A 16,844-nucleotide genomic window follows, 5' to 3' on the forward strand; every position below is an offset into this window, starting at 1 on the left:
TTCTCTGCACGGTGGCATGCAGCCTCTTCTGTAGCTGGTAGTCGAACTAGGTTGATTTTGGCTGCAGAAAAGGCAAACATTTAGATGATCCAAGGTTTCAATTTGAATTTGACCTGAGTACAGAACCACAAATTTTATCTTATTCCTGCCGAGATATCGGCTTTATGTTCAAGATTCTGGGGTCATGAGGCATCCATTGAAGAAACAGCACGACTCCTGGTGATAAGTGAGTGTCGTATTATGTACGACGCTGGGAATTGTACCATCAACCACCATAACGATTTCTGATTAATCGATCTACTCTTCAGTATTAAGGCGTTTGCCACATCAGCGCCTAAACTAGAACCTCGGAAAAGGGACTTTCACACGCCGATTGGAAAATTATTCTGATTCTATACCTCCGTCATGAAGACAATGATAATCAACCAATCGTGTGACCATGGTAGGAGATGTTGGCATTTTTGTTCTACTGAACCGTTATGGTTCTGTAACTTAGGTCTCTGTAATGTGCATAGTTTTGGAGTTATTTAATACCCCCAAAAAAAATGCTAACACGTCGCTATTCTATACAATAGTGTCAGTTAAACAATTTTTCGAAGCAGCAAATTTCGTGTTTTACTATATAAATGTTTCTCCACAACCTGTTAAAAAAATTGGAGTTACATTATCCTTTGTCCACACAATCCCTTTTTTCTTATATAACCTGACTTAACTAATAGTAAGAACTTATTGAAACCACTACTAACATGGTCTTACTATAAAAAAAATTAATAAATAAATTTAAAATAGTCGCATTTATTCATTGTCGACAGTGACGTAATTTTGCTGTATATTGAAATTAAGATACAAAGTAGTTTCAACAATTAAAAGTTAAGTTATGTCAAATCATTTAGAAAATTTAAACTGAAAGAATTTTAACTAAAGGGATAACTTTATTTGACCCAGCCTTCAGATAATCAGCACAAAACTGTTCAGAAGAACCGAGTTTAACTTAGTAACTGTCACTAGCACTACTTCAGGATATGATAATAATCCAATTTGTCGAGAAACTTCCCGTCAAATTAAATGTTAATTAAGTAAGATATCGTAAGAAAAAAGTTAAAAGCCCTTCATCGACTTAGATAACATCTTTTACAAACTAGGGATGACAGGGAATCAGTAATACCCAAGAAGACTATCGAACAAGCCTCGTTTAAAGATTGTGATATTCAACCTAATCTTCTGATAACGACCTCGTGGGAGAAAATTAAGAGTATATCAAATACACTACAGATACCTCCTGTGATTACATGTGTATTTTAGTACATTATGTGTTATAACTATCTATTGTGATCGACCAAGTACAAAATTTTCCCCCTCACCCTCTCAAAATTTGAGGTTTTACGTTCCAAGAAACGTAGAATTACATTTTTTTTTTAATGAGGTTTTAATTGTTAACTGCAGAGTGATATGAGAAGAAAATGGTTTTATTATATAATCATAGTTTTATTATATTTTATTGTTATGTATATTTCCAAGTTTATTATTTCATTTTTATTTTTGTTTTTCTGAATTAAGGTTCTCGTTTTGTTTTTCAGCCCTGATATAGGTCTGAAATTCAGGTCGAAACGTCGGGATAAATAAATAAGCTTTATTTATTTGTGTGTGGCTGCTAACCGCGCCCCCGACCATCTCAAACTTTTTTATCCATGTAGAAAACTAAATTCCTGGGTACACCTACATATGTTTCAACAATAGTTCGTACTGTAGATCTTATTGTCTAAAGAAAAATCATTAACTCAGAAATATAGTTAATTACATACCCAATAGGAATATAAAAATAATTTCTTCTAATAGCTAAAAAAAAAAAAAAAAAAGAACTGAAAGAAAACGAAAACATTTGATTACAAAATAAAGGGACTATAACCAGCAGCACACCTACTTCACGTAGCCAGTCCAACCAACATTATTTTCAGTATTACTACAGATTTCTTGTTAAGTTAGTGTAAACTCGAGTTCAGTAATCAAAATGCAATCTACCATTTTTTCAGATTCTGAAAAAGTTATTTATGAATATGTCAAGTTTGAGAACGTACTTATTAATTATGATCTTTCAAAAGATTTCGAAGTGGAGTTTTCTTTAGATAAGGCGGTAAAAACTTCAAATCTTGACTAAATGTTTTATTTTTATTTTTGTATTGACTTCTTTGACATTATTTACGTGTAGGTTAAAGGTTCAAGCAGAGATTGGATTGGTATTTTTAATGCTGGTTGGAATTCTTATGAATCATTTCTAGCCCATGAATCTGCTCTAAGCCTACCATGTGATGAATCAGGGAGAAGAAGGAAAGTGAAATTTAACATCAAATATCTTCAAGATGCCAAAGCTGGTATTCCTTACCAGTTTGTTTATGTTAATAAGTACTTAGAAGTAATAACAATTGCTCATAGCCTCTCTATTAGAAGTTGTTTTATGATTTGATAATTTTATATAAATTTGTAGATATTGGGAGTAAGCCAGTACTTTCAGTTTATTGTGAATAACCTGAATGGATCCAAGCTTCCAAATGATACTATATGTGAAGGGTCATTTACACCAAACATGGGAAGTTCGCCACTTAAAAATCAAGATGTAAAGAACCCCTGGAATGAGGATCATACCATTGAGGAAGATGTAAATGTAATTTGATCATTGAAAATCTGTTCAATACACTGTTGAAACCCCCATATAATTTGTTCTAAATGCCCCTTAACTTTATATCTAATGTATATTCACCTAATTTGTTTGTTATAATTCATTAATGAACATTAACATTCAACATCATAATTTATTAGTTTTTAACTAACAAGACATTAAACAAATTAATATGTTTCGGGGCCTTCTCATCATCAGCTTATAATTATTCTACAAATGTAATATATACTAATATATTATAATATATTTTCTACTATTAATTGTTATCTTTCCTATACAATATTATTATTCATTATGATGAAAACATTGTTGACCGTTGATAATATATATGAAAACAAGATGGTTGGAGGTGTAGTCAGTAAAGAACAAAAATAATTAAAAACTTATTTATTAGTACCAACATTTCGACCAGAATTTTTAGCCTTTGTCAGGGCTAAGGATGATAACTAATGAATTAAAGGATATGAATAATGACTAGAACATAAAAAAGATTATGGATACATAAATAGTGTAGACAGACCCGAATAGTTTAAGTATTATAAGAAGACAAAGGCAGTATTCTTCTCATACAGCTATTTATTTATTTTCTAATCATTCCATCATTCTAATCATTGTATATTCCTTTTATTCATTGGTTGTTATCTTTTTTTTCTTTCTTAGCCCTGGTGAAGCTAGAAATTCTGCCTGAAACTTGGGCAGCAATAAATAAGTTTTTATTTATTTGTGTCCTTCACTAACTGCCCCCTCCCCCCCTCCATCTTCTCATAAATATTATTCATATCTACTCTTATCTGTCATTATCATATAAAATATTGTCATTACATTCAAATTAATTTCGAATAATTATTTTATACAGAAATAATTGTTTATCCATTTCTTGTCACAGCTGAGCTTTTACTGTGAATAGAGTTTAGTAATTTGATTATTGAAAGTCAGTTCATTACACTGATGTTACATCCATATTGTATGTTCCAAATGAGTTTTTAATGTTTCATTCCATGAGCATTCGTTTAGTATTTTTAATATCTAAGGTTTTGTATTAGCCAATGTAATGTAGGTATCTCGAGAAAATATTCATGTGTACAGAGTACATCTGATTGACTTGTTAATTAATGAAGTTTAGTAAAGACTTATGTAATAATTTATATTATTACCATAAACTGTGAGCATTTCTTTCGATTGATTTGAAGCTGTGACCAGTCTGTACATTGGTTTCGTCTCATCTTATATGTTTTAGGAGATTATGAGGGTTTCATCTACCAGCCCTTCTCTTGGTCATTTCCACACTAATTGTAAACTTTACTCTATTTCAAAGTGGAAAAATTCTTGTACATCATGTTACCAATGTAGAAGTATTTTCCAGTTAAAAGAATCACATGATGATTTACTTGAAAAGGTAAATTCCAATATATTTTATTTTACTTACTAAATATGCTTGTTGATAATTATGATTTATAAAGTTTTTAAATTCATGTTAAAATGAGATATTTACCAGCTAGATTTGTCTGTGAGGAGGAAACATATGTGGTCTTTTAATACTTCTTTTACAAGTTCCCACTTTAGGCTTTAATCAAGAGAGTTAACTAATTGTCCATAATTTCTTTATCCTTATTTTATCTTTATTTTCCTTTTACTTTAATTATAATTAAATTTTTACTATATATTTTTAAATTAAAACATTTACCATGGAAATTTAAACAATTTTATTTTCCATGTTTTGTTTTTTTTCAAATCATACTTACCTATAAATCATCTTCAAATTTCTAATGATGAGAAGATATTTGACCGTGGTATGAAGATAATATATATGAAGTGAAAATGGTTGAGGGTGCGATCAGGAATAACACAAAAAGTTGAAAAAACATATTTGTGTTATTTCTGACCGCACCCCCAACCATCTTCAGATTTATTTAAAATTCTCTTCTATTACAAATTCAATTATTGCTCAAAGTCTACTGCTTTGGGTCTTCTAGTTCAGTCGGTGAACCATTGATGAGGCTACTCCTAAAGGAAAATTCATCACACATTATGAGGTGTTAATAGTTGATCGTAGATAGATGTGGTCAGTAAAGATACACAAATTAGTAAAACTTATTTATTTCTGCCGATGATTCGACCTGAATTTCAGGGCTGAAAAACAAAGCAGTGTGTGTGGTAGGCCTAGCTTAAAAACAAGTGAGAAACTGAAATATGCCTTTAATATAACAGAAACTTTTTCTATAAAATCGACCAACCATAAGTGCCACTTAATAGTATCAATTTTTCACATATTTATTTTCAAAAATGGCTATATTTTTATTACACTCAGTAATTTCAATTTACAATTGAATGGTGTTTAATATCAGTTAGGTCTTGTCACCATTGAAATAGTCTGATAAAGTATAAATTTGGATTTTCAAACAATCTTCTTCTAAATTACCCTTTAATTTTGTTCATTTGAAACAATAAACAGTTCTCATTTTTAGTAATAAGAAACGATCGGTAAAATTAAAAGAATTTTATGAATAACAAAAGGAGAGAAAAAGGAAAAATAGATCTATCCGGTTCAAAAGAGAAAAGACGAGATTGCCTAATCTTTTCCCATTGTGTTATGGCTTCATTATCTTTTGTTAAACTGTTATATATTGGCAAGAACTTATTATTATATATATATATATATATCTGTGATTCCCATCTCGAAATATACTAAAATACAAATTTTTATAGCAACAGATGAAGTAAAAAAAAATTGTTCATAATTATCACCTTTTCTGGTCTTAATGTTTTATTTTTTCCACAATTCACTTATTTTAATTAAACTACCAATGTGATGGGTTTACATCTTATAAACAGTTTACATCTCCACCCAGATCTGTCCTGATGAAGACCTACAGTGTATAAATAAATAGTTGAAAACTATTTTTTTCTTCTTGACTCTTCTCTGAGCATCTCCTTTAAATTCACACACTGTCAACCACATATTATATATATCTACCATTGACTCTTATTTCCATGACTTTCTTTATTCTGTTTTGCTAAGTAAATGAGAACATTTTGAACTAATGGAACTAATTAAATGTTGAATGTTAAAGGCTTGAATATACCTTACTGATTTAATAATTGTTGCTCTAATTTATTCTCATGCATTTATCCTTCTAAGTTTCTCAAAGAGGCTGAAAGTTCTATTTTACTAATGATATAAATAATTATCAATATCCTCACATATCTAAATAATTTATTATTCAATTTTTAATTTCTTACTAAATAATTTGATATGATAATTATAGATTAATTATTTACTAATTTGCAGTTCAATTTTTTTTAATTCATGAATGTTTATTTTAGATTAAGCTTTATCAAGATCACAACTTTTCCTTACGGAACAGAGTAGATCGACTTGAAAAATTGCTCCAGTGGGAAGATAAAGAAAAGGAATTGAATGCATACATGCTTCATTTATCTGAAGTCGTGGATAATGCCATCAGATCTTCAGTCTATGAGCAAGCTGAAAATAAAGGAGTTTAGTCGGGCATAATTGTTACTTTATTTTTTTATTTCATTAGCATTTTTATTATTATTTATTATGATCTGAATTCAACAAATAGTTTTAATTATATGTTTTAGATTAAAGTTTAATCATTTTTCTACCTTCGGAATTGATAGTATCAGGACAATACTGATGAATTTAACATGGCAAATTATTTAATAGTAACTCTTTTATTACTTTATTTTTTAAATTTTGTTTAAAAAAAAAAAAAAAAAGAAAGAAAGAAAATCTACTCTTTCCCTTGGACATATTTTATTGATGTACCTATAGCTATATTGCTCAGACATGCTTGATGAAAGTCATATTAGTTCATTAAAAGTCTTGAACATTCAGACAATACCAAATAGATGTAGATCCATGGATTATAACTGATCACATTAACTAGGATCTGTATATTCTTCCTTTAGCAAGATCACCTGTAGATTCTATTTCTAGTTGGTCACTTTGATGTTCTAAAAAAATACCTCCTGTTGAGATTTATATGGTTGTGCCTTAACTCATATACTTAGTAACTTCACGTGATATGGCTTCTTTAGAGGCTGATATATCTCACTAGTGGTTTGGAAATAATCATTAGAGAATCTCAGCGTCAAATGAAGATGAGTTGAATGCTTAAAACCCTCTCCCATCCAATCATATCCTTCATTTAGAATTATTTAAATGTGACATCTGATTTGAATCAAAAAAAAAAAAGGCCAAGCACCGAGTTGCTAGAGGGTAGTTGATTGGAAAATTTAGTTTTAATATTGTAATAACCATTTCTGGAATCTATCTTAGTTATTTTTTCAATGGTAATTTATAACCTTAAGATAACCTTATAATCTACATGAAAATCTGTAAAAATACCTGCCCTTGTCATAGTTAGATTAAATCAGCAGTAAAACCATAATGCTAGGTCTATCATTCATATTCATTATTAATTCAGAATATACTGCCTGAAACTTAATCTAAGCTAAATTAAGCAAACAAAACCACATATCTTCATTGTGTACGGAATTATTTCATGTACCCTTTACATATTTAATTCACCCTCATCAGGCTGGACCTAAAAATGGAGAACTTTTTTCATTTCCAATCCAAAATTCTCAGCACTCTTTTTGTCGACTTTTATGCTGGAGTTTAATATACATATATTTTTTAAAGAAAACTAACCTGATGGAAAGGAGGTAGAAATGTAAATGTTACCCTTGTGTCATACCTTTCTGCTTTTAACAGACCATTATCAGCTTACAAATGTGTTCAGTTGATTATTGGATTTCATTTAGTTCATAAAGCTTTATCTTTCATCTTAAAAGAGAAAGAAAACCGACTTTAGCAAAGAGTGTCATAGATGAGGTTTTCAAGTGCTTTTATCATAGAAGGATGATTAAGGTTTAAAGTGTTTTTTTTAGTAAAAATGACTTTTTAGTTTCAAGTATAATTTAGGGCAACAGTTGGTAAAAAAGGATGCCTTTTTATTAAGAACCAGTAGTATGTAGTTAACAATATAATAGAATAGACCTGGTGCTTAATTTGGAAATGAAATTGTACTGCCCCACAAATCTGCCCCTATTTTATAATAATACATTAAATCAAGCTCCAGAAGACATTTTGCCTGTATAAATTGTACAAAATAAGACATATACAAATCAAATTATCTGCAAATGCCTTTTATATACCAGAGGAAATTAGAAAGTAGTTACCCAAAACAGGGGAATAGCTGAGGATAAAGAATAAGAAAAAATCGAGAACTCCATGGTCTATTTAATACACTGATTTACTGTTGTTAAGCTCGGGAGGCTTAGCTGAGTGAATCACTTACTAAAGATGGGAGAAACAGAAATCCCCAAGATATTGGATAAGATGCAATAGGAGATCCATACAACCGAAACTAATAGATAGATGGGGCTGTGGCTGACGTGAGGAGCCTTTTACAGGACCTGAAAATGGAGAGCAGCTGCACAGGACATAGCTGATTGGTGGGAACACCAGTGAATTACTTTTCATTCACATGATAATTTTAGATTTTTTATTTTTAGTTCAATGTTTTAAAAATTAAGCTAAAATCATAGACTGTTCTATATCTTCTTAGTTATGAATGAATATTTTAAAAGCTTTTCCTATTAAAAAATAAAAAGCGTGGCTGTCTATTATTAAAAATAATTGAAGACGAGAAATTCAATTAGAAACTGTCAGAGGATATATTCTAAAATATAAAATAGCCATCCTAATGGTATTGGTGTTAATATGTAGAGTAAATTACTTCAGTTGTTTGTTAAAGCTAAAATATTAAATAAATGTATGCAATCCCTAAGAATAGTTTTATCTTATCTTTATTATTATTTTTTTTCTCTTAGGCTACCCACAGTTATTTTGATTGGGATTTTTCAAGCAAAGAACTCTTTCTGAAAGCCATAATTGGACAACAAGAGGTTACCATTAGAGATTTAAACAAAGTTATTTGTGAGGTAAGGAATAATATGCAGTGTTCAAGACTGGATTAACACCCCCCATTTTTTTGAGAGTTTTGAACATTTTTAAATGAAATTTGATCTTAAGTATGATGAATAAAGTTTCATTCAGTTGTGAAGTCATTTTAGTAACTTCTTCCTGTTCTTCTCTCCCCTTAGTTCTCGAATTTCTAATGGAAAGAGATATTTTCATTGCTTATTTCTTAATTAAAACAATTTTACTTCCGTGATGCTTCCTAAAAGCCAAAAACTCCAATGAATTGTGTATGGTTTTTGAAGACATATGATTTATGATCAACCAGTATGGAAAATAATAAGAACAAAACAATTTGAGAATTCAATGTCATGTTAGAATCAGTTATCACAATTTGAGTATTCTCTGCCAGCCAGGGTTTTCAATTATGATGACAAATTCTTTCATGAAATTTGTAGGTGATTTTCAGGATTTATAGTTCAAGAACACATATCAGATCATAAAAATCACCAATATAAAATCGTTTCGAAGTTAAATTTTCTTTGGTAATGCTTCATTGGAAATTCTCGATGTTAAGTGTGCTATAAAAGTACTAAAAGAAGTTTAAAGTAACTTAGAAGTTATAAAATCGACTTTAATACCAAAAGAAACTTCAACGTAAATAAGGTCTGTCAAGTTTCATTTAAAAATTTTTAAAACTAAAAAAAAAAAAAAAAGAGGTGTTAATCGAATCTAGAACACCGTGAAATTAGAGAACAATTATTTTAAACTATAGTGAAACTCCACTTTACCAATAATCCTTAACAACTTAGATTCTTTATTATGAACTGAACGCAATGAACCTATGAGACCTTGAATCTTTCAGCTACTTACTCTTGATTACTCTCTTAGCTTGACCTTTAACTAGAAATGATGATTGTCAAAATCGATTGATTGATAAGTACTATTGAGTATTTTCCATAATAATCGATGATTCAATAAATTATTGGTCACTTAAACTAGGAATGGCAGATCATTGATTGATATGTACTTGTTATTTTCCTTGCAATCGATAGTTTATTTGAAAACTTTTAAGTGGTCCCTGTCCATAACACTGAAAAGCTGGTAGCTAGTAACGATGAGTACTTTGTTCCTTATGAGACCAGATATAAACTATCCTCATTGGAAAAAATGCCCTTTCCTTTAACAAAAATGTTTTATAATAATTCCATTTCAGTTTTTAATATTTTTTTATTATTATATTTTTTTATTTGTATGCTTTTTTTTATAATTATTATATTAATTGTTTATTATAGTTGGGATATATTGACAAACCAAGGTTGAGCTATTGTCCATCAACTTCATTACAAGATATTGTAAAAACAAAGAAAGCCGAAGAAAGAGTAGTTGCTGAAGTTTATGATATCAATAATAATACTTCAGAAGAGGTTAGTACTCATAATTTTTAAATTTAGTTTATATCTTTTTCAATTCTATACGAGCAGAAGATGGTTGGGGGTGCGGTCAAAATATAACACAAATAAGTTGAAGTAACTTATTTGATCGGGCTAACAGACCTGATGAAGGCTAGAAATCCTGGCCGAAACGTTGGCACAATTAAATAAGTTACTTCAACTTATTTGTGTTATATTTTGACCGCACCCCCAACCATCTTCTCCTCTTATAAGTCATCCAAGGTCAACTATCTCTCATGATTATAAATCCTTTTTCAATTCTGTTTTACTGTTTCAAGATAGGTGTTTTCATCTGCTGTTTCTAGTATTTCCTCCTTGTATTGAATGTGCATCTCCTTACATTCTTTCCAGATTAGCTTCCCACTCAGTAACTTCTCACTGAAGATTTTTATTTTTCTGTATTAAGGACAATATTATATGCAAAAACAAAAATTTTAGCTAGAATGGTCCTCATATTACTCTTTCCCGTGGCTATCCGTGTTGTCCTCTGCTTGCATGTTTTTAAAATCTTATCCACAAATTTGATTAAAAGAAGAAAATTTGATGACTAAAATTGTCATCTTGTTTAACTTCTTATCATGTTGAAGGTCCTAGATTCTTGTCTGTTAATCAGAATACATAATAAACCTTTTTTGTCATGGTACATAGATTTTATAGTACTTATCAATGCAGTTCATAAATTTCTAATAGTTAAAGCAACCCACAAATATCTTGTTAATCAGATTAGAAATATCTTGTCTAGAAACCAGATTAAAGACTACCTTTATATCTAGGTTTACAAACATGAGTTAATTCTGTTCGCTCTTTTCCATCATTTTTCAATAATTGTCCTGAGTGAGAACATTTTGTCATGTGCCTGACGGCGAGATCTAAATGCTCTGCTCTTCTTCCAACTTGCCTTCAACAATAGCCACAAGTTTCTTTTCCAAAACAGAAAAAGTTTGGTTTGGATTTAGACATTTTCTTTATAACCATTTTGCAGGTTTCTACCAAACTAGTTTACTGAACCCTTTACTCTACAGAACTCTTTCCAGGCTCTCTTCTACCTTGCTCCTGTAGCTTTTGCTTAGTCACTCCATCATTTAGTTCTTTTACCTTGGTGGAGACTACTTACATTCCACATATACTTTCAGCTCTCTTAAGAATAATTCATATTTGTCCACATATAATTTAAGTTCCAATATTGTAACCTCTGAATTTCTGATCCTAGCATTCATTGGAAGTTCTGCATATTCACATTTATTTTCTCAAAGCTGTAGGTTTGCAATGTCTATATTCTTGTTTTATTTAGATAGGATAGTTCTCGTCTATTTCTACTGACAGCTAAGGCAATCAAAGTTTGATTCGAAAATAGTTGTCTTTGAGCATGGAACCTAAAAATTTAAGAATTAATGTTTCAGAGAGTGTTATTTAAATCTTTGTTTGGAAAGCAGTCGTATTAAATGACATGAATTTCCTTTTTTATGAATTACTAGGAGGAACCCCCTGTTCCCTTGATTTAATATTTAACTAAAATCTTTTTTATATAATATAGAGATTATTCAGTAATTGAATGAAAAAGATATATTGCTGTGAAGCAATGAGAATCAGTCTACTGCAGAGCTATATTCAATCAATTTCTGAGTTTTTTTTTTATTTTTTAGTGATTTTTCAATTTAATGTTGAATAAATTTGACAAAGGCTAACAAGAATTGAGAAATCAATACACAATAACCACATAAAATCAATTCCTATTGTTTTTCTAATATTCTTACTGATGATGATAGGTCACAGAAGTTCAGTGCTTAGTCTCATTCAGTTCCTGAACAAGTTTTGACTTTTATAAGGACTGAATAAGACAAAGAAAGCTGTGACTTTATTGTAAGAAGTCGATTGGTATCTTCAGTCGAGTAAGTACCTTGTGAACATTGATATGTGTCAGTTTATATTCCTGTCACATGTGTTAGGTATTTGAAAGTTACAATGTTATGTTCTTTGAGCATAATATGGGAAGACGGTGATCTGTTAAAGGAATTATATTTGTATTAGCTAGATTAAAATGTATATTTTTGTTAGATTTATAGTAACTATTGACGTACGTAGTGTAATATCAATAAAAATAACTCTTAATATTAATTTTAGTTGTATTCATTGAAAACTTTAAAGTTTACTTTACTTATTTAGTAAAATTAGTAGTAATTATTTTTAATTACATTTTTTTTTTTTTTTATGATTTTAGGAATTTTAGAGGACTGCCAATTTCATCTCTAAAATTTTAGAATATCATTCAGATGAAGATTTTTTCATCAAAAAAGTTATAAGACACTGGTATTTAAATGAGAGCATAAGTCACAAGTTTCTGCTAGTTGTAGTTTTCTTTCTAATTCTTTAATAGGCTAATGTATATAATTTTTTTTTAAGTGTTTGTTGGAATGCTTTGTATAATAAATGCTGTTAGTTAATGTTATGTTATTTAATGAATTTCCAGTAGTGAAAACCATCCGGACAAATAGGTCATTTTTGTCAGATTCCTATTCATTTCTTCTTAATTACTAGCTAATATAATGTTTTCTTTTGAAACATTTTGGAGGGAATTTGAAATTTCTAATTTAAGATTTATGCACAACATTCTATGGAAGGAATATAGAATATTGTGCATAAATCTTAACTTAAAAATTTCAAATTCCCTCCAAAATGTTTCAAAAGTAAACATTATATTAGCTAGTAATTAAGACGAAATAAATTGGACACTTTGTTAACTCAGTTACAATTCAGAATCTAATCACATCCTGATTCTCAGTACAGACACTCCTCCGACACTAATCTGTATATATAAAAATATAAATCTATTTTTACTATTTCCCCAACCGATTTCGAATTTGTTTTTAAACTAAGTTGATTATAGGGTTTATAAAAGTAATAGTAATTTCAGGGGCTCCCTCTCCCCCGCCGAAAAATTAGAAGTATCTCTTTGATTCCTAGCTATTGGAAACTATGCATGACACTCATCCATACCTTTAAAATTTTTGTATCTGACTTTGATCTTGTGGTTTGCGAAACCACCATTCATTATTTCTTCTGAATGTAAATATTTTGTTAAAATATTTTTAATGTGTACTTTTACTATTATATTAACTAAGGTTTGTTACCATAGACAGTCTCATTTCTTGTTTTTTATTATTTATTTATGCATTTAGACTTTTGGCATTAATAAATAATAAAAAAACAAGAAATGAGACTCTGTGGTAACAAAACTTAATTGATGTTTAAAACTAAAACAATCTGCTAAAAAAAAATAGGAAATGTAAAATGAATTTATTTTAATCGGTCAGGATTCAAAAGATGCAGAAAATACCTCCGCAACATACAGGAATCATGGAAACCCGTAAACAAGCAAGGTACTCAGATTAGTCCAAAATGCATAAAATTTAATTTATACTAGACTCTTGAAGCATTTATTTTTTTAAAGATCTAGGAGTGTAATGTATATAATAAGTTTTTAAATCATGTCACTTCTACTAACCCTGCCTACACATTATATTATCAGAGAATTATATTACTGTATTATCAGAAACAAGAGAGGATAATTATTGTAAATAACTTCTTATTATAACTTATGCTTTGTTATTGTTAATTGATACAAGTTTTTTCTTTTTTATTTATATTTGTCGGTTAGCTTCTTTATTTACAAAACCAAATTATTTTATGTAACTAAAGTTCAACCATAAATCCAGTGAAATGGTATTTTATATTTTTCAAAGCACTAATCTTTTCATAAGCAGTTTAAATATATTTCTACATCATAATAGAATGATTACATTATATCATAGACTTAAATTATTTACTAAATTTTCTGGTAAGACATTTTGAAAATTAATAATATGTGTCTGTTATTGATTTTCAAAATAATTTATGTCTATTAAAAAAAAAATGTTCATGAAATTATGTTAATATAATAGTAAAGATCTGTTACAATGTAGATAAATATCTTCATATTTCTTTGAATCCTTTATTCAATTTCATGTCTTGATTAAAGCATATCCATTTCATGCACACCCTTCTACTTGCAGTTATTTTGCATTTATATTCTTCAATTAGAGTAAATATATAATGGTGCCATATGTTTAATAATAGGAATTCACCATAACTCCTAAAAATGTATTTATTTGGTCATAAAGTTTCAAATTCTAACCAAAAATTAAATGGGCTATAATAATTAGACTTTTATTTTCATAACAGGTGTAGTTGCTTGATTCGTCAGAACTGATTTTCCTGCTTCTATCTTCAATGGTTCTTGTTTTACAGGTTTCTGAACAGCTTTCTTTGTTGGAAGAGGGGTACTAATATTACATGGAGGGGCACATGTAGTTTTACGACCTAAAGCATTCTCTGTAAGCCAGTCTGCTTTAATCATATCAGCAGCCTTTTCGGCTATAGCAACTACTGCTGCCATTATATTTCCACTTGGAATAATGGGTATTATCGATGCATCTGCAACTCGTAAACCTTTAACACCATAAACACGCAACTGTGGATCGACAACTGCAGATTTATCACAAGGTGTACCCATTTTGGCAGTACCAACATAATCATTAAACGTGGTGGCTAAATGACTTAAAGCACAAGTCCAATAGCCATCAGTGTTAAATTCTTCGTCACAACAGCCAGGAAAATTAATGCGTTTCATTTCAGCTTCATGTCGACGAAGTGCTACTGTATCTGCCATAAGTGTTACAAATTTGATTCCTGACAGCATTTGATCCACATCTGTATCTTCCCTGAGGTGACCTGAAAAAATCACTGGTGGATCAAATGGATCACAGCTTCTGAGCTGTACTAGCCCTCTACTTGCTGGTCTCAAAATAATAGGCATTATTATTAATAAATCATAATCTACTAAAAGTTTTATAAACATCTCTCTTACATCAGGAGTTAAGTTAAGAGTTGAAGCCCACATGTTATAAGTGGTCATGTCATTTTGTCTTATAAATAAATGAAACATTTCCAAATCTGGTTCTTCATCATCATGTATACCTACAAGACCTAACACTTCTGATTCATGTATTGTAGCAAAACGACCAGCACGCCTTGAAAGATATTCATAAGCTGAATCTAAATGCTGAAAAGGAGAAGTTGCCCTTTTTGTTTTATTTAATGTCATAACAGCACCACCAAAAGTTACATGGTCTTGAAGATTACAGCCCACCCTTAAATCTGACAGGACTGGTATACCTAGTTTGGATAGGTGTTTTGAGGGGCCTATCCCCGATAGCATCAGAAGTTTGGCTGTGTTGATTGTTCCAGCCGTAATAATGATTTCTTTTTTCACCATAGCAGTTCTTAATTTTGTTTCATTTCTCCATTTATATTCTACGCCCACTGCTCTTTTACCATTAAATAATATCTTGGTTACCTGTGAGTACTTGGCGACAAAAATATTGGGTCTGTCTCTAATTGGTGATAAGTAGGCCTTGGCAGTACTCAATCTCTCTCCATCTTTGAGTGTTCCATGTGCTGAAAAGAATCCAGTAGAAATGGGACCATTAGAATCTCTAATGTCTTCATAAGTGAGTTCTTTAGCAGCATCTTTAATGTGATCAATTAGTATCTCTCTGCTTCTAAATTTGTCCAGAGCTAAATACCCTCCTATACCATGGTATTGGTTGATTTCGGGACAGGCCATTACTTCCTTATCCCGCATATCTTCAGCTTTTTTGAAGTAATGAAGCAATTCTTGATAAGACCAACCAGTGTTACCGAGTCTAGCCCATAAATTATAGTCAGATGGGTGGCCCCTGTGATATTGCATTCGTCCTATTGTACTAGAACCTCCTAAGACTTTACCAGCTGGCCATAGATCCCTTTGTCCAATCATAGCTTGATACATACCTTCTTCTTTTTCTGTCTTGAATTTCCAATCTATACACGATAACTGTTGAGACATATAGAACATTGGCACATCCGAGGAAATAGGTGGATCCCCTCCAGCCTCTAACAATAAAATACTCCAAGTCTCTATTTCAGATAACCTATTAGCTATTATACACCCTGCTGTCCCACCACCAACTATTATAAAATCAAACTGTACACAGTTACCACCACAAGATTGTCCCATGAATGGTCCAAAGTCGTCTGGAAACATGCAAGGAGAAGCAAGAGCACACTGAGATACCATAATTGTGTTTATTAGATTTCTAAATACAACTCCAGCTCTACCAGTGGTGTGCCCAGGGCAAGGGTTGGCAATGTACCAATGTTGCAAAGAAACTTCTGATGCAATATCAACTAGTGACATTTTTATAGAAAAATATTAAACAACAAAAATAATAATAATATGGAAATTAAGGTATTAGATAAACTGACTACATGTGTTATATGATTGATAAGATTGGTTATAAACACATGGTTTACTACTCCTTACATCTGCTACTTATTTTTTTAGCCCTTCCAAATGTACAATTCTTTGTACACAACCTCAGTTAATGCTTATTAATTAATATTTCATTGATTTAAATTTAATTACAAGATGGATTTGAATATGATACATTTCCCAAATATTTTGGGGATCAATATGATAAAATTAAAATAAATTGTTTATTTTTCTTTATTATAATGACCAATGTATCTGCCAAAGTATTTGTGCCACCTTAAGGGCAGTTAATGAAGGCTACTTGTTCAATCTTCCTTCCTTAGTTTTTATTGGTAAAAAAGCTTACTCACTGTATGATGACTTACATTATTATTAATTAATTATTACATAATTACTGACTCAAGATGACCTCTATGC

General features: G+C 30.4%; 2 protein-coding genes across 5 annotated transcripts; one reads left to right on the forward strand and one right to left on the reverse strand.

Annotated features, from left to right (window-relative positions):
* Positions 1–1,746: 1,746 nt before the first annotated feature.
* Positions 1,747–12,463, forward strand: LOC106688609 (tax1-binding protein 1 homolog). 4 transcript variants are annotated; one of them, XM_014433151.3, is made up of 8 exons: positions 1,748–2,131; positions 2,207–2,410; positions 2,483–2,653; positions 3,912–4,070; positions 5,999–6,172; positions 8,537–8,647; positions 9,920–10,051; positions 12,297–12,462. In XM_014433151.3, the coding sequence occupies exons 1-8, from the start codon at positions 2,009–2,011 to the stop codon at positions 12,303–12,305; spliced, it is 1,083 nt and encodes a 360-aa protein (XP_014288637.1). In that variant the 5' UTR covers positions 1,748–2,008; the 3' UTR covers positions 12,306–12,462. The 4 variants fall into 4 exon arrangements, with proteins under 4 accessions (XP_014288639.1, XP_014288637.1, XP_014288635.1 ...); XM_014433149.2 differs by having other exon boundaries at positions 1,750–2,131; positions 2,483–2,659; positions 12,297–12,461; XM_014433153.2 differs by lacking the exon at positions 3,912–4,070 and having other exon boundaries at positions 1,747–2,131; positions 2,483–2,659; positions 12,297–12,463.
* A 1,531-nt stretch (positions 12,464–13,994) lies between these two features.
* On the reverse strand, positions 13,995–16,436 carry LOC106688608 (glucose dehydrogenase [FAD, quinone]). The gene has a single exon (XM_014433148.3). The coding sequence runs from the start codon at positions 16,350–16,352 to the stop codon at positions 14,274–14,276; it is 2,079 nt and encodes a 692-aa protein (XP_014288634.1). The 5' UTR covers positions 16,353–16,436; the 3' UTR covers positions 13,995–14,273.
* Positions 16,437–16,844: the final 408 nt, after the last annotated feature.

The sequence above is a fragment of the Halyomorpha halys genome, unplaced genomic scaffold (genome assembly GCF_000696795.3).
Source record: "Halyomorpha halys isolate HHAL.00 unplaced genomic scaffold, Hhal_1.1 Scaffold1164.1, whole genome shotgun sequence".
NCBI classification, from domain to species: domain Eukaryota; kingdom Metazoa; phylum Arthropoda; class Insecta; order Hemiptera; family Pentatomidae; genus Halyomorpha; species Halyomorpha halys.

What these genes read in the sequence shown, in the direction of transcription:
- LOC106688609 (XM_014433149.2), top strand. Translation starts at nt 2,009, where the DNA reads ATGCAATCTACCATTTTTTCAGATTCTGAAAAAGTTATTTATGAATAT. An exon ending in AGTTTTCTTTAGATAAGGCG is followed by an intron (nt 2,132 to 2,206) that starts GTAAAAACTTCA and finishes ATTTACGTGTAG; the next exon opens with GTTAAAGGTTCAAGCAGAGA. An exon ending in AGCAAGCTGAAAATAAAGGA is followed by an intron (nt 6,173 to 8,536) that starts GTTTAGTCGGGC and finishes TTTTTCTCTTAG; the next exon opens with GCTACCCACAGTTATTTTGA.
- LOC106688608 (XM_014433148.3), bottom strand. Translation starts at nt 16,352, where the DNA reads ATGTCACTAGTTGATATTGCATCAGAAGTTTCTTTGCAACATTGGTAC.